This window comes from Trematomus bernacchii, unplaced genomic scaffold (genome assembly GCF_902827165.1).
Source record: "Trematomus bernacchii unplaced genomic scaffold, fTreBer1.1, whole genome shotgun sequence".
In the NCBI taxonomy this organism is placed as follows: domain Eukaryota; kingdom Metazoa; phylum Chordata; class Actinopteri; order Perciformes; family Nototheniidae; genus Trematomus; species Trematomus bernacchii.
This window is the reverse complement of record NW_022987564.1, coordinates 5,297,907-5,323,321: the sequence shown is the minus strand read 5'-3', so window position 1 is coordinate 5,323,321 and position 25,415 is coordinate 5,297,907. Positions and strand designations below refer to the sequence as shown.

The following is a 25,415-nucleotide window of genomic DNA, read 5'->3' as shown; positions in this document are numbered from 1 at the left end:
TTCCCTGTGACACTATGTTTCATAGATAAATGGGTTTGATAGGTTTGATTCCAATATCTACATTTATTCTTGAGCAAGAGACTTACCCCAAGTTGCTCCTGGCATGATCAATGGTTTGTGAGTGTGTGTGAAGGATAGTCTCCCTTAGCAGGCGGCCCCTTGTGTGACATTAACTCATGCTAAATGAATGAGTTAATGTTGACTTGTATGTAAAACTGCAACACTGCTATATAAATGCAAACCCTTTATCATTTTAGTCTGTGTAGTAGACAAAGACTAAAAGGATTACATACAACTCAGTGTAATGCCTTAAAACAAGATTAGGCAGCCATTTTTAGTCATATTTGAAAAATGACTACTACAGACCCAGATACTTATTTAAGAAGATTGTTTTAATTTATGTAAAGGTCTCGGCATTTCTTACACTTACTGCAGCCCTGCAGGCAGGTATCCTACATTTGAGACGCTGCAAAGCAAGCCTCACTCTGTGTTCACGTGATCAGTCAGCTGATCTTCAGCACATCCGCCTGACCCGCGACTGTTTACAAATCAGCAGACAGTCCGAGAGACACAGGATGAGGAGACCTGCGTGATCCCTACAGGTACCTGAGACACACTGTCAGCCCTCAGTGGGTTATGGATAGCTATGTGACGTTACTGACACTTATATCAGCCTGTTGGTGTGTGTGTTTGTGTGTGTGTGTTACGAGTGTGTCTCGTGGCTTGCTGCAGCTGTGTGTCGGAAGTGCAGACAGGCCCGTGCATCGGCTCGGTCACAACTTGCTAAAGTCACTTTACATTACCTGCTTCCTGACATCTGTAGTCACATTCCCGTCAACATTGATAACTATAGCTTGCAATTGTATGTTTATTTACCTCGTTTAGCCTACATTTAGCATTGTTAGCCGACGCAGGATATGAGCTAGCTTAGCTGTTGTTTGGCGTTTTGCCCTACTGCTGGCATCGATAATCCATATGGTTGATATCACCATCGATGTGCATGACAAAAGACGGACACTGCTTGTGTTTTACGTCAAATACATTGTCTGTGCTGGCTTTGGATAATTTGCTTCTAAACGGTTCCTCTTCTTGACAGGTTTAGTGTGTTGTGCCTTTTTTCCTCGGGCTGGCCCACCCTGCCTGACAGATTTAATGATGTGTTCAGGGTAGTGCAGAGGTTTTGTAATAGTCAGTACTTACTGCCTGCCTGCCTGCACGGTTTAATGCAGTTTCACACAAGTCTTCACACTTCCAATAACCAGTTCAGCACATACGTGTGTGCAGGGAGAGTATCGGCTGAATGTCTGCAGGACAGAGAGGAAAAACACTTTGACAAAGGCACAAATCAGGTGTTTTAGTGACCGTCCCAGACTGCACAGTAGCTGTCTATTGTGTATGGAGACAATAGATAACATTTAATACATATGGGGAACTGTTTTTAAACTTTCTGAACTCCTATGCTGTTCCTACAAGTATCAAGTTTTTCTGCATGTTTTAAGCGTTTCATTCTTGCACTGCAGGTTTTCCGCTGTTGCAATTATTCCCTACCTTCTTGGCTTTTGACCTACTAACAATGTGTGCTCATGATCACTCGGCACTGTTGCATACGTTTGTGATGTGTGAGCAGCTTTTATCAAATATCCTTTTGCCTTAATGGCAAAATTATCTAGCAATTCACAAGCAAAGTCGAAGATTAGTCTGAAAACGTCTTGTTGATCATCTAACAACCCCTTAGATTTATCTCGTGACTTCTTGTGGAGATATAGACCGGACCCCAGTTTAGAATCTGTACTCTAGTTTTTGTACACCGACATATATTTGTCAGGTTTAATCTCTTGTCATGTATTTGATAATCAGATCAGTTAAGACCCAGCAAGTTCACGGCATTTTGCCAAGGTTGAGGTCTCAAGCATGTTTCCCAGCCCCTCGTGGAGCATGTGACTGTGAAGGCTCCTGGGCTCTTGCTGTGTGCAGAAGTAAAGGCATGTGAGTTTGTTTAGCTGGGGTGTTTCACTTTGACTAAACTGCAATCTGCCGCTCCAACTGCCAGAAACCGACCCACAAAATCCTGTTTGAATATTCATCCTGAAGAGCCCATGTTCTGATTCTCTTTCTGAATCTACTTCACATCAGACAGCTCTGAGAGAGGTTAATGGAATAATAGACTAGTGGACTTGTTCATCTAATACAATGAATAAGTAGTCATCTTCATCAGAATATTTTCCAGAGCTGCAAACAAGCTGTTTATTTCAGAAGAACTACATGTGTACAGTCATTTAGTCAGACGTCTATACAAAGATATGCAGACCCTCCAGCAACACATTTAATACAGTTTAATCTGGGTTTAGTTTCAGACTTGTTTAGCCTCTCTGCCTTTTAGATCAATGAGCTCAGAGCAAACTGAAACTTTTCTTATTGTCCACTTCAACGTGAGATCTCTAGCATCTGGTCATCCAGTAGTTTCACAAACAAAACCTGTCACTGCAATTTGAATAAGAGCTGAAGTTAATTTATCATCTTTTCTGCTGTGTTAAAATGAACCCTCTTGCTGTAAAATAATCTCATGAGTCATGACCCGCAAGAATGTAATGTTTGCCTTTGGTTTTGATCAAGTGGGGAAACAAGAGTGAAGTTCAAGCATCAAATTTAGCAACATTTTTAGGAGTTTCTTTTATGCTTTTTGTAATGAAACTGAGATGCGTCACACACACTTCTATTGGCTAGCGCTCCAATACATTGTACGTGATAGGCTAAGGGGCAGGACATCTCTAAGCAATTGACCAATCACAACAGAGCTGGCCAGCTAACCAATCAGAGCAGACTGGGCTCTGGTTTCAGACAGAGGGTGAAAAGAGGTGCTGCAGCACAGGCAGTATGAGAAAAATAAAGAGCTTTTTGAACATTATAAACATGTCATAGTAGACACACAAAATACAAATATGAACCTCAAATTAGCATATACGTCCTCTTTAGGTTGCTTTGAGATTAAATGTTTGTTAAAATATAAAGGGAAGTGATATGTTTTGTAGCACCGATTGAGATTCATTGAAGGAAGTGGAGACTGACTGTTGGTTGACTTGACTTTGATATGCTTCCAATTTGATTTACACAACCCGAAACATCAGCTTTGCTCCTTTGAAATCATGCTTGAGGCAACAACTTGGAGAAAGATAGTGGTTGAGAAATGTTAATGTTCGTAACATGGTAATGGGATGGCTACAGTTTGGATTGAGCTTCACGGGCTGTTGTTGGAAATCCCAGGAACGCATCTTCTACCTCCGAACAGATGGACGCAGTGTTATTTGTCTGTTGATTTATTTATGCATTTCATTATGTATTGATTTTATTATTTCATGAAAGATTCGTGATTTGAATTATTGAGCTGTCTCCAGGTGCTGTGGATTAAATTATGCAGAAGCTAATTTGCCTTGATTATCATGTAGTAAAGTTAGGATGTCGTTTTACGGTCGACTCTGGGAAGAAGTAATGAAGACAGCAGTAGGCTAGCAGAAAACTAGCTTCAGGCAAGAATCGCTAACACTGCAAGGCCTCGGGTCTTTTAACCACATCATCTTTCACAGAGGCTTACACACACAAGACATCCTCAAAGCACAGGGAGCAGTGAGAGATGTGAGAAGGCCTCTTTAGAAACTTTAAATTGACTTTATTTTTAGAAAAAGGGACAAAGTGCTGGATGTGTTTGCGGGCCTGTAGGGAAAATGTACCTGAACATATTTTTAGACACTCTGCAATGCACATTTAAGGTGACTATTGTTATATTTGTAATTACTCAGGAGAGTTTCATACATCTTTTAATGGCAACCTTTCAAAGGAGAACTAAGACAAATGGCTATTATTGTAGATACCTATTCACACCACTCCTCTGTCTTTCGCTATAGTTGTGGATTAGTTCTGATTATTTAATGGGATGATATCCTTATTATGAGGGAAGGGAGAAAAACCCCTCTGACTTAAGGAGAGCATTATTCTTTGAGGAGAACAGATGTTTCCTAAGCAAACAGACACATACATTATGCATATACAATTATTTCTATTTTGATGGGATGCATAGCTGATTGATCCAGCGGTGTCCCTTTCACATGGTTAATAGGTTTAAGAGATGCCTTTGTTGTGTTATTTCCACAATTAATAAAGCGGCAGGAAACATAATGCTCTGCGGAAAGCGTGCTATTCCGAAGGCCTGTGTATTAGGCTAACCATATTCATAAACGTGGAATAATCCCAAGCCGGATAAAGAACCGGGGAAGTATTGTTTAACCTAGATAGAGATATCTCAGAGAAAGTTACACTTTTCTCGTAGCTGGGATTGTTGGCAAAGACAAGTTGGCCGGGTTTATCTGCTAAAAACCATTACTATTGATTATTGAGTTTTAAAGATATCCTGCTCTTCCTGTTGCCTAATGCACGATTTGAGCTAGGGCTGTGCAATTAGTCGTATTTTAATCTCGATTACGATTGTGGCTTGCAACGATTACGAACACAACGTAATCAAAATAAAACGATTATTATTTTTAATAAAAAAATGTTTTTAATTTAAAGTTCAGGGTAATCAACTGCTAAAAACATACTGTTCAACATTTGTTGTTCAAGAAATTGATGTTTTCAAAGTAAATGGATAATCGTTTTTAATAATCGTGATATCAATTATTGGCCAAAATAATCGTGATTATGATTTTTGCCATAATCGAGCAGCCCTAATTTGAGCTGTAACCTAATCTTTATAAATTGTCACATTTACCCCATCTCCCTCACAATGTGCAGTTTGTCTGATGCAACTCCTAAGGCCCCAAACAACAAATTATTTTCATTATCTAACAATCTGTCAATTATGTTCTTGATGAATCCATTAGAAGTATATCTAATAATAACTCAGACAATAGTGAGTAACTGCCATTATGATTTCACAAAGCCCAAGGAAACATGTCTTATTTGCTTAAAATAGTCAGTTTAGCAACACGTCATATGTGTATATAATGACATTTAGGCAGTTAGTATGAAGCATTTTCAAGCTAAATAGCCACACGTTAGCCTATTAGCTGTTTTATGACTAATCGACAGCTCCAATCAATATAAATAGAAAATGTTTTTATTGTTATTGTTTGTTCTTTTTTTAAACTGTAGTTCTTTAAGAACTCCTCATTCAGAGTTGATATTGTTTACGTGTATTGTGAAGAACAGTCTGTTGTCATTAAAATATATAATGAATGCATTCATTTACCTACTTGATTACCTCATTAGCATTACCGCTTATGTTTAATATATCACAGTGAGCATGGCGAGGCAGCTCAAGTGCTTCATGTTCATTTAAGCCACTGACGGCAAACACTGTCACTCTTTCATTTTAAATGTGTTAAATGCAAAAGGTAAATAAACAGTTTGATCCTCACGATGCAGAAAATAGTGTGACCAAAGTTATTAGTTGTACTCAGAGAAAAGCATTGATGGAGATTTATGTCATGTCTTCATATCAAATTTGAATGTCATAACTTTGGGTTAGAGTGAAGTAGTTGTCAAAGCTTTATGCAAATGAAGTTACTATTTCAGGATATATATAAAGGTGATACACACCACATCATTTTTTTCTTTTTTTCTTCACACAATTCACGATTTTCTTTGCCATTCTCTTTACTTCCCTGTGAGCTGAAGTGCTTACATTTTATTGTTTCTTTTTTTCTACAGAGACACCCTTTTCTTCAGAGTCTTGGCGGAGGAGAATCACGAGGCTGTGACAGTAAGTCCAGAGTTTAAGCAGTTCAACCGTGTTAATGTTAATGGCAGGGGGAAATGCAGTGCAGAGATTGATGTGGATGGATTTGACATGCAACCCTTCCTACAAGGGGGTCAAAGGTCAGGGTCAGAATAACACTGCTGCTCAGGAAAGCTTAAGCTGCAGATCAATTGCAAGCCCTGATCAAAGGTCAGTTTCCTTATCAGTAGAGCTATTGTGCTTTGACATTTTGAGTTTTTGGATTGTTCTCCGAGTTGCTTCACATAACCCACGTTGGTCCAGCTGATCTTCTAGCTGATTTGTTGCACTAAACTCAGATTTAATCCTGGTTTCTTACTTCCTTTTTCCTGCTTCCTCTCTGGTCTCACTTTCTCCAGGTCCGGCTGGGTTGCGGTCATGCAGCACCCCAATTTCGAGACCCGCCACCCGCTCCAGACCGACGAGCAGCAGGAGACGGGCTTCGACCCGCTCAATAACTTCAACAAGAACCGCAGCAGTACGTCAACCCTGATACACAACTACTGTAGATTAGGATTTAAACCCTCCATCACAACCTGTGGAGAAAAAAACATTGAATTATGTTGTGCTGATACAGTTCCTAATTCCTCTCTAATGGATTTGTGTTAACATTTTAAAGAACCAGGCACTAGATATTTTGTTAAATCCCTTCATGAAAGCAGCTCTTACACTCAAAGCAAGCACGCATTCTAAGGCTCTGACCGGAAAACACGACATAAAGTGAAACTTGAAGTTCTACAGTAGATTGGAGATGATCAAATATAAATTTGACTCCACAGTGTGAGTCACGGACGTGGCAGGAGACGCCCCTGGGGCTGAGGGTGTTTTTATGTTTACGTGCGAGAGAGAGGGGATGTTGTGGGCTGGCATGTTGTGGAACTGATGAATATTCATGCTGAGTGTCCCTGTGGAACGATCCACTCCTGTAACTAATGTTGATAGACAGCTCTCCGACTTGAATGCATGTTCACCTGCAGGCCAAATTAGACTTAATACCGCCAATGAAGAGGAAGAGGAGGATGGTGCGTTGCTCATTGTCGTCACTTGCCCTGCTTCTGGCTCTTTTCTGAAACGCTACAGAAAAAAAAAAATGACTGATGGGTCATTTGGAAAGAGTAAACAGGCGTGTTCCTTGTTATGTTAGCTGTCAAAGGTTATGTTTTTGTTTATAAATCTTTTAAAATGATTAATTTCCACTCCTTTGCACTTGGTAACATCCCCCCCTTGTGGTCGCTGTGTGTGTGCCTTAACAGGAGGCTCTCTTGACAGCAGCACTTACTCACAGTCTCAGTCAACCTTCCTCTCATACAGGTGAGTGTTTCCAGTACTTTCCGGTGTATGTGTGTGTGTGGGTGTAGCATCAACTCTTGGCCCGGCTCACTGCTCCAGCCTCCTGCTTTAGTGCTGGATGACACATTAGATGGAATACCGAGCCCAATTTGGGTTGAGAAGCTCATAAATCTCCTTGTCCTCTGCCTCCCCTCCCCCCCCCCCCCCTCCCCTCCCCTGCCCAGGAAAGAATGGGACGACTTGTTCCTCAACAGTAATTACCTGGCCAGGATCCGGCAGGCAGGCATCAACGGCCGACTGAGAAGCAGCCGCTTTCGGAGCGTGTGCTGGAAGGTAAGTGCCGAGTGGATCAAGCAGTGCTTTTTCAGTTTGATGTAAAGTGGCTTTGGCAATTTCCCTGCAATTGGCAGTTCTGGCAGCCTGCAGAGTTCTTTGTTGGAAACAGCAGCCTAGAGTTTAGTTCGGAAAGTGTCATATGAATGTTAAGAGTGCGCTAACCTGTGTGCAGTTGTACCTGGAGGCTCTTCCCGAAGATAAGGGTCAGTGGATCAACAAGACCAATGAGCTCCGGGCCCGGTATGAGAAGATCAAAGAGACGGTGAGAGCGCCGCTGTGTGGCCGTTTCCCTCAGCATCATGGGGAAATACATACAGTTGCAGGAGAATTTCAGCCTACTACATGATCCTTTATTCTGTTTTCCACATATGGTAGTCTAAATTAATTGTTGATTCTATTAATGATGTCTTATTTTAACCTAGTAATAGCCCAATTAGAAACAAAATCTCTATCATGAGTGGCCTGGACAAGAATGAAGCATAAGCATTGTTACAACCATCATCACAACCTATACAAACAGACAAATACAACGCACTACAAATGCATGAGCACAATATCCAGTTAATATGCTATACAAAAAAACTGACATAATGCATCAAAATAGGTGTAACTTTAATGATGTCAGTTAAAGATTTAGGAGCAATCGCATTGACCAAGAGTGATGGATTTTTATATTTCTCTATACGATCAGCTCTGACAGTTTCAGGTCTTTCAGTCCATTATTCCAGGAAGCTGGCGCAGTGTGTTTAATAGTTTATTGACCTAGTTCTTTCCTAACCTAAGGGACAAACATCATATATATTATATTATGGATGGCAGGCCATATTGATTTTGTGTTTTACACGTATATGAACACAGATAACAGGGCACCCAGACCATAAAATGTATAATATTATTAATTATTTTGAGGAACTACTCACTGTTTATGCCACCACCAACATTTAAAACGTAGTAAGTATGTGCTGCTATAGTTGAGGAAACCCAGGTCACAGTACGGTCATGCATGTGTAGCAGTGCAGCTGTTCTAGGAATAAACATGTCACTGTTCTGATGTCTGTTGTTGACATTTTTGTTGGTATTTCTTTCTTATGTTGTTGCAGCACATCACTAACCCTCGTAAGGCTGCCGGCCAGGACCTGGTGGTCAACAACCCGCTGTCCCAGGATGAGGGGGTCAGTTGCTTCATATTTGCAGGCGAAATGTGACCCCACTGCATTCACAGACTGTGTTGCAATAATTATAGACCATGTCAGTGATTTATTCGTGTTGATTCATTAACAGATTTTTTAAGAAGTAATTATGAAGCCATTTAACAGATTTTGGGTTAGGCTATTAATAAAGTGTTTATAAACATTGAAAAACTAATTTAGTTTTTCTCATCACCCAATTAATCTGCCTGGCGCTTTACCACTTGATGGTGATTGTGTGACTCAGAAAGCCACACTGTTAATAACAGAGAGTAAACAAGAGCTATGACTGGCCATCCAGGGAAGTTTGTAGGATATTTAATATAATCTTTTGTAATACACAGCAAGTTTTCTAAACACGAAAAAACTGTCTGAAGTCAAGGTTTTAAGTAAATAAAGGATATGAGGTTTACAATAATTAATGAATATTTAAATGTATTCATTCATCACAAATACCTAAATGCAAATGACTATCTCAGAATGTTCCAGGGGGAGTACTTATTTTGAGACCTCAAAGAAGAAAATCAAGAAGAAATTGCAAAACAAGACATTGGACACACAAATACACAAAAGGCAAATAAATGCACCAAAGCATAGTGTGTTTGTTATTTTTCCATCAACCAAAAAGTGAAAAATGGTCTTATTGCTTAGGAAAGTTGTAGAAAACAGATTTAGAAAACTGTGTTACTGGACAGGTTATTTAATTCATCGATCTTCTATTGTCTTACTTTTTCCAGTCACTCACAGAACGGTTGTTTTTGTAATTATTGTATCATCAAAGTGGTTCCTCAAATGCCCCAGATTTCTGAATAGTATTTGTTCACTTATGTCTTGTTTTGTCCTTTCCTTTCCAGAGCCTGTGGAACAGGTTCTTCCAAGACAAAGACCTGAAGGGGATGATCAAACAGGACGTGTTGAGAACGTCAGTATCACCATTCTGTTTGTTTATTTTAATTGTATTACCTTTCACCTGAAAGCGTTTCGGCCTCCACAAAAAATGCAATTAATTCTGTACTGTTTCCATTTATGTCAGGTTCCCAGAGATCCGTTACTTCCAGAACGGCGATGTGAGGACCATGCTGACGGACATCCTCTTCTGTTACGCCAGAGAAAACGAACAGTTGTTGTATAAACAGGTACGACTGACACATTGTCCCAACTGCTCTTTTAGGAGATTCAATTAAAAAGTCAGACATCTTTGTTTTCTCTTAAAGGTCCTTGAAAATGAATCCTTTGATGTCTCTGATTGGGTTTTCCAACTGTGTTGTTAATCTCAGCATATCTGTTTATTTGTGTGTGTAGTGCCCAGTGGGACAAAAGAAAATACCTTTGTAACCTAATCATTATCAGTCTCTGTAACAGGTGCCAGCGAAAGAATAGACAAGCACAGCATCTGTTTTTCACAAACTGGAAGTGACACATGGCCGGCTAGTGGCTAACGATATCTAAATTAAAGCTGTCATCACAGATTAGAAAGCTCGTGCATCACTATTAAAGAAAGACGGACCACAAATGAACCATAATTCCTCTATCCCCCCGGCCTCTCTAAGCCTTTCTCTTCCTCCTCCTCTCTCTGCAGGGGATGCACGAGCTGCTGGCCCCCCTCGTCTTCGTGCTGCACTGCGACCACCAAGCCTTCCAGCATGCCAGCGAGACGGCCAGCCCCAGGTCAGATCCTCACAGCCGGGAAACCCAATATTTCACCCTTAAAGGGGACCTATCATGCAAAATCAATTTTTTCATATATTGTATACATAAACATGTGTCCCCTCTGTGTAAAGAGATTCTGAAAGTTTTAGGAAAAAAGATTCGCTCACTTTTTGTCCTGATCCATTTATATAAAAACCTGTCTGAAAATAAGCTGATCAGATTTTGGTCACTTTATGATGTCATAACGATTTTTTGGCTTGTGTAACCATTAGCCAATAACCAACCAAGGTAACCCCCCCCCCCCCCCCCCCCCCCCACCTTATCACCTGCATCTCCTCCTAGAGTACCATTGTGTTCTTTTTAACCAAATATCTCTCAGAGATATTATTATTCTTATTTATTATTTTCATCTAAAGTAACAGACAGAGAATCAGCACTTTTGAAACAGGGCTGAAACAGAGGGGATTATGGGATGCTGCAATGATCTGTTTGGTTTTTGGAGCCAAACACTTCAGAGACATGTTTCGTATATATCAGAGACCTGTAATATATTGATGAAAAACAGTATAATAGGGGACCTTTAAGTGGCCTTGAACACTTTTTAGACCTGCTTTTACGTTAGCAGCTTGTTCAGGAGGGAAAGATATTTCTGCATTTATTTGAGATCCATTTTTATTTTTCCACAGTGAGGAGATGAAGAGTCTTCTGAACCCAGAGTATCTTGAGCACGATGCCTAGTGAGTACACTCCCAATATTGCATGTGAAACAGGTGTTCATGTTCAAAAATGTCATTACTTTTCAAGGAACTGGAATTGGTTCACATGTCTCTGTTTTTATTTTACAGTATGCTCATTATTTATCTCTCCTTATGTCTCCTTTCCACACACACTTTTTTTTGGTCAATAATTGATATCACGATTATTAAATACGATTATTCATTGACTTTAAAAACATCCATTTATTGAACTTTAAAACAAATACAAATAATAATTTGAACAGTCTCTTTTGAACTGTTGATTACCCTGAACGTATAATTCAACTGAAGAACCAATACAAAAATAAATGATACATTTACATTTAAATAAATAATATCAAAATAATAAATACCAATAAACAAGATCAACAAATATTTTGGAGCGCACTTCCACAAGCTACTAAACATATATTAATATGATAAATACAAATAAATTAGACCAAAATAAATTAGTGCACTGTCACAACCTAGCAAAGCAAAATAATCGGTTTTTTAGATTATGTTGTTTTCGTAATTGTGGCAGGCCAAAATCGTAATTGCGATTAAAATACGATTTAATTGCACAGCCCTAACACACACCTCTGTCTACAGTGCCTTGTTCTCTCAGCTGATGGAGACAGCAGAGCCGTGGTTCTCCAGCTACGAGAGGGAAGTGAGGAGGGTGAGTGTGATGTGAAGAACTGCTTTTGACGTTCTAAATACAATAATGTATTCTGCTTTGTTACACATAATCAGTTTATTGCGCGATAATAACTGCGAAAAAAGACATGACATTATACTATTCTGGCAGGTTAAGTTATATTCCTTGAGATTTCACTCCTGGTTGAAGTGACAACAACCCTTGGTTACCAGGGCAACAGCAAGTGCGATGTAATGCTACACCAAACACGAAATAAAGCCGTGGAGCTTCTGCTGTATCTAGTTACTGTACAGCCAAATAGACTCGTGTTGTTTTCATAAAGAAGTATGTCAATAATAATTTCGACTGTGATCTGATTTTCTGCTGCGCTTATTGCAAGCAATTTCACAGCAGGGCACAGTGATTTAGTTTGTTATCTTGTAGAGAAGCTGGAGTATCGAAATGATTACTGTGAGTAGTGGTTTTTATCCGTAACTCCATGCAATATTTAAAACATATTCACTGTCAAAGAAATGCCACGAATGCCCATTGTCTTATTCAGCAAACTCAGTTCTAATAAGTGGTCGTGCTTACAAATACATGCATTTCCTGTGACTGTTCAACAATATGAGCTATCCATGTTTTGCCGGATATTTTGACTCAGCAGTAACAGGAAATGTTGGGTTAACATTAGAAGTGACTTAACAGCTCTGTCATGACTTTACTGTAGGAGAGAGAACATAAAGTGGTAATATAAAGACTATCCTACTAATAATCAAAAAAACTGTACAGCAAAACAATTACTGATTGCAATAAAGTAAGTGGCTTTTGGTGAAATGCCGGCCATAAATAGTATCAAATTGTTGTTTGATTGAATGGAAACTTGAATGCATTTTCCAATTAAAATGATAGCATTTGCACATTTTGTCTTAATATAAAATGCGTTCAAACTTAAACAGTTGTACGTCCTCCTAAATAGAAACCTTGTGTTTGTCACTCTTCCTGCTTTTCAACCTATCCGGTAAGAATTGACCATATGGACACAGATGGTGCTAACGTTTGTTTATATAATGCTAAGCTAACCACATAATGGTCTCCTGCTGCAGGGTAAGGAAGAGATGCTGACCAGCATCCCGTTCGCACGGCCCCAGGACGCGGGGCCATCTGTTGCCATAGTGACCAAAGTGAACCGCATCCAGGACCAGCTGGTTAAGAAGCACGATGTTGAACTGCACATGCACGTCAACCGGCTGGAGATCGCCCCGCAGATCTACGGCATGTCAGTATCTGGAGTTCAGTGCGTTTGATACTTTGACCCTCAGATGGACACAAATACATTACCCTGTCTCTGTCTCTCTGTCTCTCTCTCTGTCTCTCTCTCTGTCTGTCTCTCCTGCAGCCGGTGGGTACGTCTGCTTTTCGGGCGGGAGTTCCCGCTGCAGGACCTGCTGGTGATGTGGGACGCTCTGTTTGCGGACAGCATCACCCTGGACCTGGTGGACTACATCTTTGTGGCCATGCTGCTCTACATCCGAGACGCTCGTACGCTGCGTTTATTACTGATATAATCCAATAACGCCATGTGTTGTCTTTGCAGCATGTGATTTCACAAGTAACACTTAACTGGAAGAATTTGATTTATTCCACCTCATTTAATCAGATATTGCTTTGAATAGAATACTTGTAGATCTTTGCTGCCATACTTGATGGAAGATAAGGCCTAATGTCAGAAAACATCGTCTCTGCTTTAAGGAGGTTTATTGCTCTCATTTTCATAATCGTACTTGGTTTTTTTCTATAACATCGACATGCTATAATGTGTCAAAAACACATTATTTTAATATTACTATCGGTTTGAATATACCAGTATTTGACCTTTGTTTAGCGCCTGTCTCTTTAAGACCCCCTTCGCAGAAAAAAGCCTAGTTTGCTCTGAGAAATATGGCGCACTTCTGCAAAGTTAGTCCTCATATTGCGGTTGAACATACTCAGATGGGCAGCATTTTCTCATTAGCCAACATTTGTCATAAGGGTAGCAAAGACTGATCATTAAACATGAATAGGTTAGCTCTCGATCAAATAACTACATCTTCATAATGTGTGTATTGTTTATTGTGTGTTTCAGTCATTGCTAGTAACTTCCAGACCTGCCTGGGCCTGCTGATGCACTACCCTCCTTTAGGAGACATCAGCTCCCTGCTGCAGAAGGCTCTTTTCCTCCGAGATCCAAAGGTAAGCAAACAGCCACACTAGCATAAGTAATTATACTTTTCTTGCTGTATGTCTTCTAGTTTTGTTGTGTTATATTAAGCTCTCTGATTAAGCCTGTCACAAGTTAATCATGCCTGTCAAGTTAAAAAGTGAGAAGTATTGAGTTCTCAAAGCAGCTGAGATACTTCTCTAATAGGATTTGTTGTTTCTGCAGAGGGGGGGAAGATTTGCAGAAGTGAAACACTAAACACACACCTCAAACACCATGGAGTGTAAACCAAAAAGTCTCAGTGTACTGTGAAAAAGTGTTCGGGTGTAACAAGGGAAGTTAAAATTAGCTGCTTTTTTTCCAGTGCGTCACACTTCAGTGGTTACAGATTAGTGATGAAGCACTTGTTGTAAATACTTAAAGCACAGGTGCAGGCAATGAACCAGTTAATGAGACAGGAAGTTAGATACTCTTCCTTTTATACTGTGTTTAACACTTGAATAAAGATTTTTAAATCTTGTTCAAAATGTAGACAAATGTACCTGTAAAATATAGTTTTTCTTACCTGTCATTTTCCCCACCTGTTTAATACATAAACACTTATCTTTAAAGGGGACCTATCATGCAAAATGCACTTTTTTATGTCTTTTATACATAAATATGTGTCCCCGGTGTGTCGGGGAACTCACGCAGCGTCAGAAAATATAACCCCTCTCTTTTTTCCTCCGTACCCAAATCTCTAAAAACGGGGGTACAACGGAGCTGATCCAGATTTGCGTCCGATATGACGTAATATCGGAAATGTAGGCTGGCTTTACACCCACGGCCCTATCAGAAACGTTGCAATCAGAAACAATGCCCGACTGTTTTGGACGTAATATGATCGGTGTTTACATTAGCATCGCTAACACTCAGAGCTAACCTGTACTGGAGAGCATGTGTGTGAAGAAGCAGGAAATAAAAAGGAACTCACCTTGTGGTATAACCGGCAAGAGAGAAAGCCTTTGAGCTCCATACTGTTTCAGAAATAATCCTTGATCATCCATGATATGGCATTTCATCACGGCAGTATTTAGTTTAGACGGTAGCTGCCGGGTCCCGCATGAGCTCAGCCCCCTCCTTTTTCTTTTTTTTAAAGCTTTATACCCAAACATCAGCACTTTTGAAACAGGAAGTGAAATAGAGGGATATGAGGCATGGCTAGAATGGGTGATCTGTTTGGTATTTTGAGCAAAACACTTCATAGACATGTTTTTTATATATATTTATATATCTGAGACCTATGCTATTACCTAAAAATAGCATGATAGGTGACCTTTAAGGAACTTGGTCTTAAGTGATTTTAAAAGGATAAAACATTTCAGTTTAGGCATTATGAGTCTATTAAAAGTTGCTCATAAACGCAACGAAAATATTATTCAAAGCTGTAAATAATTCATGTAAAAGCCGTGAATATGGTAACATTTCAAGCAAAGAAATAGACCACAAGCTGCCGGATGTCACCCCCAACACTGTCTCAACACTTTCTGGCCCCAAAATATCTCTAGAAATAAAACGACAGCCGAGTGTTGGAGGGTTAAATTGCCAATCTGAACTCGAAGACTAATTGATGTAACTTCTGCCTATTGCAATGATGTAATTATCATTTGCAATGTTAGACCGTTGTGACTGCAACAGATGGAAAGTGTGACTCTGTGTCGACACCTTGAGAATTTCTGTACCGGATGTAATAAATCCTGATTCCTCTTTTTTATTACCATATCTTACAGTCGTCAGCATTTCCTGTCATACACTTGTTTCAATGTTACTCTAGTCACACACACCATATCAGACGCCATGTTTTCTGTCACTCCTCCTCACACACAGCAGGCTTACATTCTTCCTTCTACCTTTTATATAAAAACTATCTGTTGATGTGAATGAATGAGGGCTCAGACATGAGTTCTCTTTTGACCTTAGCGAACACCACAAACCATTTTCTGTTCTTCCTGCAAGTTCACTGACCCATACACTCAAACACAACAACTGTCCTGGGATGATAATCCAGGAAGTAGCTGATCCAACGTGACAGCGTTTCCCCCAGATGAACGACCATGTCACAACATGTCCCATCACAGTGACACCTGGAGGGGGGGCATCATCCATAATGACAGGCAGGTTGGGGGTTGAGATGGAAACGGGCTCGTTGCTCATATGCGGTGACTAAGAAACGCACATGTATCTGCTTGTTTACGTAGTCATGCGTGCATATACTGTGTCAGAAATGCACAGATTTTAGGCTGACATGTTTACTCTGCTTATCACGCACACCACAGATATTTGTAATGACTTTTTATTTAAAGAATGTTTGTGTTTCCCTACTTTTACAGAACTATCCACGACCGGTTAATTACCAGTTCCAGCAGAACCTGGATTACTATAAAACAAGGGGAGCTGACCTGATGAACAAGACACGGTAAAATCAACATGCACACACAAATGTTTATCGCTCCCAAGATTGAAAGTCAGTTTAACCTTTTGAAATTGTCCCATTTTATCTGAAAAAAATATTTGAAACCCTCATCCCCTTGTAGACTGTTTTTACAGCCGATTACAATATGATTACTTTTTTTAACGGTGTAAAGAGCCATAACCATAGCCTTAACCATCCATCAATGTGTTACAAACGGGTATATCTTTTTGCCAAAATGTCGCTAAACGCACTGCTAATACTGTCTCTATAACAGTTCTCATGCAGCTTTGTTTTCTTTGCATAATGAATAGACATATAAATCTGCCTTGTGCCTTGAACTGAATTTTCCTAAACGTTTCCCATGCACCATTCTCAAGGTACTTTGGTCTTACCACCCAAGTTTAAACTAGCTTCCATTTCCTTTCAGTGCCAAGCAGAAATCATTTAACAGAGGCTTGAAAAATGCATGAGATTGGCAGCCCATTACAGTGAATACTCTGAGTTCCTACGTTTTGTATCTTTGAAGTTTTATAACTTTTGATCACAGCAATTAAGTGGCAATTTTCAACTGCTTTGGCAAAATTGGTCTCTTTAGCGCATACGTTCAAGTCTTGAGAGAGCCAAGAAGACGAGGCCATTAAAGCCTCATTAATGGCCTCTGCTCGCAATTTTGTAACTATACAACTTCACCGAAAAGCATAAAGGAGATAAATCGTTCACTGTGAGAGAAACTAATCACTCAAGTTTCAAGTCTCGGAAAGTGAGGCTTCATTTATGAACAGAAAACAACAAATCCTGTATGGAATAAATCTGAATATTAAAAGTGTGGCAGTAAGAAGTATCAACCATCTAATAAGAGTCTGAAACATGGAAAGACCCACTGCTAATTTCCCCTTCTCTAGGCTATTGTTTCCTTATTAACCTTAACATGCATCAATCAATCAAACTATGTTTATTTTATTTGAATTGATTTGTTATTATATATCTTCTTCTCCCAGCTCTGGCTCCAAACCTGCGCCCCTGAACATCAACAAGGTGTCCAGCAGCCTGCTGAGCTTCGGCAGGAAGCTCATCGCTCCGGCCATATCCAGCAGCTCCAGCGGCATCTCGCCTATCAACACGGAGGTTCACTCCTCCTCCTCCTCCACGTCAACCTCCCCCGCCTTGGGGTCAGCGCCCGCCCTGCCTCACCCGCTGGCCGACCCCCCTTCAGGCCACGCCCCCCCGCAGACCCCAAGCCACGTCCAGAACCAGCACTACCGTCTGCTCAAGTCCGAGAGCATGCCGGTCCACCTCAGCAAAGGTGAGCAGCGTGACATTTGCTTTTTGCGGTTACAATGTAACTGCATGTACGATTAACTCGGGTGTGGATAATATTAGAGTGTGTGTGTGTGTGTGTGTGTGTGGCAGCATCAGCTTTGACTCTCCTGTCTTTTAGATGTAGTTTCAGGGGAAGTGTCTCAGGTTGCTTTTCCAGCCCAGACTCACACTGACACACAAGGTAACATGTCTGCACACAAAGTTTTCATTCACCTTTCCTGCTGCTCTATTAGCAGCTAGTCAGGACAGTAAGTGGACTTTAGAACATGTCATGGTACACTTTGACCAGCAGAGGGAGATCACAGCTATCCAGATCAAGGTTCAAGGTTCTTTATTGTCAATCTGACATAGCTACAGAGTAATTATGCAGTTGAAAATCTTATGTCACAGGCTTCTCCAACAATGCAACATAATAACATAATAACAATAAGAGCATGAGCAATACAAAAATAATAATAGTTATAAAAATGAAATAAAGTTATGATGTGGAATAGTGCAGTACGAGTCTATATACAAGTTATTGGAATGATATATATATATTAGGTATTAGATACATACTACTGAGTAGCAGATGAATGTTTGATGTTGTTTCAACAGTTCAATTTTTTAACAGTCTCACTGCCCGCGGGAAGAAACTGTCTCCGAATCTTCTTGTCCTTGCCAGGATGCTGCGGTAACGTCTGCCAGACGGCAACAGAAAGAACAGTTTGTGGCTGGGGTGATGGGGGTCTTTGATAATCCGTAGTGATTTCTTCCTGAGCCGCTGGGAGTAAAGGTCCTCCATGGATGGCAGCTCCGTCCTGGTGATGTGCTGTGCAGTTTTCACCACCCTCTGTAAAGCCTTACGATCGAGGTCGGGGCAGCTGCCGTACCAGGCCGTCATGCTGCCAGTGAGGATACTCTCTATCGTGCACCTGTAGAAGTTGCAGAGTATCCTGGGATCCATTTTGAACCTCCTCAACCTGCGGAGGAAGAAGAGTCGCTGTCGAGCTTTCTTGGTGATGGTGGTGGTGTGAAGATAGATAGATAGATCAGTGGAAATTGAACTGATAACATAAACATCCTGGAGGAATTATGGCAATTGTTGCCAGCATTGCTTTGACCATACAATATGCTGAAGTCTGTGTGTGTTGTGAATGTTGTTGTTGTTGTGTGGCATGTGTTTGCAAGTGTTTTCTTTGCCTTTTTATAAAGACAAATGAAATGACACATGGTTTCCTCTTGTCCAGAGTCAACCATTGAGCCTTTAAATAACTTTAGATTATACTCAAATAATACACGTTTAAAAAACTATTTTAACATTTGCAATTTAATTATCAATTAATAAACATCGGAAATTAAGTTTAAAAAGTTTTAGCATTTCTATTTACATTTTCAGTTATTTATACATAATACAAAAAACACATGTAATTAATCTATTTGTTTTTGATTTATTTTATCATATAACTTTTGGATTTTAGGTTTTATAATCATTCCAATTGTTGCACGCTGGAGGATGCATATCCTGGTCGTACCCTACTACTCCTTAATGAAATGGAATGGCTTGTATAATATAAAATATCAAAATTATTTATTTAGAAAGAATCACAAATGGTCATAATGATACATTATTTTATGACACATATGACCGGAGTCAAGAATGAACAGCCATTGCTCAAGCTGTATAACACTGTTAAAAAAATGTCGGTTCTGAGATCATATCTTTGTATTTGTGATTGAAAATGATGCGCATTTGTTTTGTGTTAATATGAATCTCCTGTCCTCCCTGCAGGCCAGAGCTCCAGGACGGTCAGCTCCTCTCCCAGCATAGAGAGCCTCTCTGCTGGGTGCGCTCAGTTCACCGCCTCCCCGCCTCTCCCCCCCTCCGTCGGGAGTGATGTAAGCACTTCATCTCCTCCCCTCTCCGCCACCAAGAAAGACTCTTTCTTCAACATCACTCGTTCTCGCTCACACAGCAAGAGCATGGGCAAGAAAGAGTCGGTGAGATGTTCTTCCTGCTGTCTTTCTCTTATCGTTAATGTCTTTGTTTTTCTCTGACAGACTGTCTCCGTGTCTTTGTGTCTGTCATATTATTGTTCGTCTCTCTACAGATACAACCCTAATCCCTCCTCTGTGGCTTTGTTTTCCCTCTGCCTGCCAAGCTTCTGTTTGTTTCTGCTTCTGTTGTCTCTTTTTCACCTGTGTGTGTGTGTGTCTGTGTGTGTGTGTGTCTGTGTGTGTGTGTCTGTGTGTGTGTCTGTGTGTGTGTGTTGTCAACAGGAGGAGGACCTGGAAGCTCAGGTGTCGTTCCTGCAGGGCCAGATCAATGACCTGGAGGCAATGAGCAAATACTGCGGCAAGATGATGAACTCTCACATCTGTGAGTACAGAAACTCGACACCAGCAACAGACGACAGTCAAATCTCCATGTTTATTTATAGGATCTAAAACATAGTCGGTTCAACACACTGTCTTAAACGCTGTTAGTTATTTTATAGTTTGAATATTCATGTGTTCGTGTCCTAAACAAGTAAATCCAACATTTAATTTAGATGTATTTAAGTTGATTTAAGCAGTTCATCAACTTAAAGGTGGGGTAGGTAAGTTTGAGAAACCGGCTCGAGATCGCTAGAATTTGAAAATACACAACCGGAGAAAATCTGCCACTTCCTTATAGAGCCCCTCCAACACACACGAACGCGCACATGACCAATGAGGGCACGAGATAACTTTGTGCACAGATGGAAGGCTGACAGGCAGGTAGGCCATTCAGCTTTTTACAGTATTACGGCTTCCACAGATGACATTTTTTTTATGGATTTTTTGTCAAAGCACTTAAGATATTCATTGCTATAGGGATGTTAAGAGCATTCCATGGAATATAACAAAAAGTGTATCTCGAGCCGGTTTCTCAAACTTACCTACCCCACCTTTAAACTTAAATATTCCTTTTATTTTTTGTTATGTATTTGACTACATTTAAAAAAAAAATTCTTTATCATGGATACTTTTGCAATGTATTCGTCTGATTAAATTGAGATATTAGTACCTATGGTATGGACTCTTTTTTTCCCCCCTTGAAATGCACCAATCCAATTGACAAAATCCATATAACGTTTAATTTATGATATAGTGCACTAGATTCTTTTTTAGGGAAGGTTTTCAAATAAATGTTTTCCAATTTGTTAATATCATTTATTGTTGGTATGTTGTAGCTGGTTGCATAGCTTAGTGGTGCTTATTACTACTCCACAGGTAAAATCCAGGAAGTGATTCTCCAAGAGCATCTGGAGAAGGAGGACGAGGTTCTAGTTTCACTGGCTGGACTCAAACAGGTCAGTGAGCAAACTCACAGTAATGTCTGTGATATGTTTTGGAATACATACTCTCTACATGTTCATTGGTTTCTGTAACATTGGCACGTTGCTCGTATCCCATCAGATCAAAGACATCCTGAAGGGGTCGCTGCGCTTCAACCAGAGCCTGCTGGAGGCCGAGGAGAACGAGGAGATCGCCATCGCTGACGATCACTACACCTCCACCGCGGCCGCCGCTGAGACGGCTCTGAACGCCAGCAATCACCTCAGAGAGGAAGAACAAGCAAACAGCGGGCAGAGCCGGGACTTTGATCTGGACGGGAGTGTGAGCACGGAGGAGAAGGAGGAGGAGGAGGAGCAGGAGGAGGAGGAGCAGGAGCAGCAGGAGGAGGAGGAGGGACAGGAGGAGGAGCAGCAGGCCATCACCCCCCCCTGAGCAACAGGTTAACTGACCATCAGTCCTCTTTTACACTACTGGAATAAGAGCTAAGCACTGTCAGCACTTGTATCAATATAAACTACACCGCTCGGTTCAGACAGGATTAGTTTTCAGTCATTGTTTGAACCGTTCAACCTTCTGACCCAGTGTTCAGTGACTTTAAATCTGATCATTTGATGCCAAGAAATTCTACCCTCTGTGCAAAAATGATCCAATGTTTGTACCAGAATTGTTTTCTCTGCAGAAAGTGGCTGCTTAAGCTCGCCCATTTGGAATAAATCAAACCCAGAAATGTGCTGTTTTTTACAGCGACTGTATTGTGAAAATACTAAGTCACATGTTCCCTGGAGTCTGAGGTTTGTCGCATCTGAATTCATTTAGCTTTAGGGCCAAACAAGCAGCAGATTATGGTTATACAGCCTGGGTTTGTGTACACATCTTCTACTTCCTCTTAGTGCACTAGATTAAACGGGGTAAATAATAGCACTGCACAATATACCTTGTATTAACGTCATTGCAATTGCATTACATTGCCAAAGCCCACACTATTGCACTTTGAATATAGTAACAACATATTATATTCTGTCTGTAGACACTGTTTCTGTATGATAAGCGCCATGCTGTTAACTCTGGCCAATCAGACATAGCCCTCGTCTTTATTCATCATCTGATTGGTCAGAATCTAAAGTTGATTACACCATTACTAGCATATCACTCTGTATGGTTAAAGGAGGAAAGTGTAACAAGATGAGTGCAGAGACGTAAGAGGAACTAAATGTGTTTTATTTATTGCAAGTAATATCATGATTTTCAACAAAGTTATCAAATATGATGTCTTTAGACCTAGTAAATCATTACAATAGGAGGACTACATTTTTGCCAAAACAGAACAAAGACACAGACCTTGCCATCTCTCGTGTGCAGGCGGGGTCTTCCCTGGGCTCCGAGGGTAAGAACTGGGACGACTACATCCTGGTGTGTCAGGACGGAGACCTGGCAGCCGGCGAGGGAGGAGGAGGAGGAGGAGGGGGGGCTGCAGCCGAACGCACCCCTCCAATCAGGCGGGGGCGCGGCCTGGTGCGCCTGGAGCCGGAGGGGGCCGCGGGGGTCCTCCAGGACCCGCTGACGGCCGGCACCTCGGGGTCTTCCAGCCCAGACGAGGGCTCCACCCACAGCAAGGACTCTGACTTCACCATCGTCAACCCCAACGACCTGTGAACCAAAAACAAACTGACTTGGGATCAGAGGGTGGAGCTGCTGTCGGCTAAAGAATTGCACATGTGGACTGTGACGCTTCCAGTCACCATGACGTTATTCTCTGTCTCTTTCTGCCACTTCCTGTCTGAGCTCATGCTGTATGCCCTCTCATTTCCCTAATGCCTGTCTCCTCATCATGTCCCCTCACTTCTGATATTTAACTGTAGCCCCCTGCTCTACACAGAGAGGGCGCCATTGAACTGCTTACCCTGTCACTACATGATTACTCTAAAGACTTGGATCAAACTGCAATTTGTATACAGGGCGGGCTCTCTCTTACTGTAATAATTGCTCTGCTTCTCCTGAATGTGGACATCTGGCCATAGCTCTGCTTGTTATGTCTGTGCGTCTCTGCTCTTTCAGAGGGAGCTCTCTTCTGTGAAATGAAAGAAGGATGACATCCTCCTGCCAGTTATCAGCTTCCCCCCCCCCTGAACCAGTGCCTCTGACCGTTCTTCTTCTCTCAACCAAACAAAACCTGACTCTGTGATCTTACTGTTTTTGTTGGCTTCTTTTTTTGTTTTTTTTAAGAAAGATTTTTAATCCTTAGTTTAGGTTCCCGGATGAAAACCATTAAAGTATGTATTTTTTTCCTTTTCTTTTTTATTGATTCCAACGTGGACATTTTAATCTGTTTATCGATGGTTTTCATTTTGTTCACATTACAACTGAGTTGTTTTGGTGTCCTGTGGTAACATGTAACGCAGCGCACACAAAGAATGTCCCGCTAGCTGCCCATTCAGCATAATTAACTCAAGACCAATAAAACGACATCGCTCTTGCTACACACTGATGTTACTGTGCCTGTTTGGGAATTCTTAGAAGTGGATGGTGTCCGGGTCCAGATTTCACTCTTAACTTTAAAAACAGGATTCGTTAAAACTAACTTTGAACACACTCCAATACTCTTAAGGTTTTCATCATATCACATAGTCTTCATCAGCCCATGATGTTAGCCTTGTTTTCATGGAATAACAGGTTGCTTTTTTTATGCCAACATGGTCAAAATAATGCCTTTTATAATGCTCATTTTGCTTTTCAGCACGCATAGCAATGACGCTTAAGGAAAATGTCAATGGCTGGAGTAAATGTTATTGAAATTAGTCCTATATTTTGTAGACATTCCCTCGAAACCATGAATGTAAACCATGTGGAGTTGCTAGAGTAAATGTCAGTATGATTCCTCCTCTGGGGAACAGACAAAATGTCAATACAATTACTATCTGTCTGGAGTGGACAAAAAGTGGACCAAAATATAATAAGTAAAATTTCATGACCGCTCCAATATTGATTAATATCATGTGATATGATTGAATGCTCCAGAACAGCAACAAAATGAATTTTATGCTCAGATTGTTCGAAAAGTTGAATTCATTATTACAAATGTGCATCATTTATGCGACTAATCATCCTCTACCCCAGTGAGCATTGAAGCTATAAATGGAAGCTGGTTAGGCTTTTAGCCACTGCACATATGTCAGTTTCACATATACAGTCTCCAGCTGTCATCTGTGCCTGCTATGAGTGAATGCACATCAAAGGAAAAACAGTGACAGACACATGAGCATCAGTCATTTAAAAACTAGTTTATTTCCATCTTCTGTGAAGGAAGGCGACCGTGAACTGAAACCTTCTGCCAGCCTCATCTAATGCACCCATAACTGGAATGTTCTCATTCAGGAACAATAACTTATGTAAAATATTCTTTACAGCAAAAGGATTGAAATTACATAGTAAAATACTGTACAGTGTTTTGCACACAACATAAGCACTTTGAACATAACAGCATTTGTTCCCTAGAGGCAGACACCTACACGTCTGTTGAGCATTATGGTAGGTAACAGTGGTTTGTTTAGCACAAGGAAAATACAAAAATATAAAATACTGTATGCGAGACAACAATATTTTGAGAGTTAAAGGGAGGATTTCATGGCAACACAAAGGACCTCAAGGTGATTGGACGAGGACCCACAAATGTTTAATGGAAATTAGATGGAGGATGTAATAAAGGGGCTGCGCTGGTCCATGAGATTTAACGTGAAAATATCTAAAACATCCACAGACTCCTGCTTACTCCCACTTTTATAATCAGTGTCAAGTCATTTTTTTAATCCCTCACTCAGCTCGAAAATGACATTTTTCTTCCTCTCTCTTCAAGACACATTGCACATTTAAAACGTTGATAGACATTTGTGTATTTACAGGTTTATGCAGAACAAACAACTTAACCTTGGCTTCAAATCTAACTACATTCATCTCCCCAGTATCATTTCTCTCCCGTCTCCTCTCAGAAGTGCCACGGATTGTTTTTCTGCGACAGGTGGGTGGACAGCGTCTGCATTTTTGAAGACTTCTTTACATTCATCTGTTCTTCTCTTTTCAAAAACAATACTTGCTATTGCTCTCACATGGCATTTGTGAAAGTCTGACACTTAGGCGGATTAAGACCTTGGAAAAACGTTTCACAACACGCAAAGGGTTTGTCACAGCAGCTACAATGGCAAATTGGTCACGTCCTCTTTTATTTGCTCGCTATGCCGAGGGTCCTCCAGCACTGGTGGTGGGTTACTCATCCTGGCCTCGTCGAGTTTGGGAGCGGACTCTTTTCACTCCGATGCTCTCCTTGGTGAGGTTTCCCGTCAACGCAGCATCGTGGACCTGCTTCATGTTCTCCTGGACTTCAGCTTTGGCGTGTTTCAGCAAGTCAGCCTGACCCTGAGAAAGAAGACATGAGGAAATGGTGAGAGAATAATGAGTGGAGGGTAGTAAGGCGAGATGAGTAATGAAGAGTAGGAATGGAGGCAGGGATGCCAACTAGCTACAGGCCAAAACAAGTTTGAATGATCT

At 40.8% G+C, this 25,415-nt stretch overlaps 2 protein-coding genes across 6 annotated transcripts in view; one reads left to right on the top strand and one right to left on the bottom strand.

The window, feature by feature from the left end:
• The first annotated feature begins 506 nt into the window (after window positions 1-506).
• On the top strand, window positions 507-23,357 carry tbc1d5 (TBC1 domain family, member 5). Of its 5 annotated transcripts, XM_034125356.1 has the most exons (24): window positions 507-602; window positions 5,701-5,752; window positions 6,127-6,245; window positions 7,021-7,078; window positions 7,282-7,390; window positions 7,566-7,655; window positions 8,494-8,565; window positions 9,435-9,502; window positions 9,614-9,716; window positions 10,160-10,248; window positions 10,917-10,967; window positions 11,577-11,646; window positions 12,711-12,883; window positions 13,004-13,146; window positions 13,730-13,836; window positions 16,174-16,259; window positions 17,255-17,559; window positions 17,695-17,757; window positions 19,348-19,556; window positions 19,836-19,935; window positions 20,811-20,890; window positions 20,997-21,250; window positions 21,291-21,315; window positions 22,236-23,357. In XM_034125356.1, the coding sequence occupies exons 3-24, from the start codon at window positions 6,146-6,148 to the stop codon at window positions 22,527-22,529; spliced, it is 2,649 nt and encodes an 882-aa protein (XP_033981247.1). In that variant the 5' UTR covers window positions 507-602; window positions 5,701-5,752; window positions 6,127-6,145; the 3' UTR covers window positions 22,530-23,357. The 5 variants fall into 5 exon arrangements, with proteins under 5 accessions (XP_033981247.1, XP_033981244.1, XP_033981245.1 ...); XM_034125353.1 differs by lacking the exon at window positions 17,695-17,757 and having other exon boundaries at window positions 20,997-21,315; XM_034125354.1 differs by lacking the exon at window positions 17,695-17,757 and having other exon boundaries at window positions 20,997-21,315; window positions 22,200-23,357.
• Window positions 23,358-24,134: 777 nt separating this feature from the next.
• Window positions 24,135-25,415, bottom strand: part of LOC117478348 (inactive phospholipase C-like protein 2) — a 28,702-nt gene continuing 27,421 nt past the window's right edge. Inside the window, exon 12 of the mRNA XM_034125350.1 lies at window positions 24,135-25,283. Coding sequence (XP_033981241.1) covers window positions 25,134-25,283 — 150 coding nt within the window. The 3' untranslated portion in view covers window positions 24,135-25,133. The remainder of the gene's footprint in view (window positions 25,284-25,415) is intronic.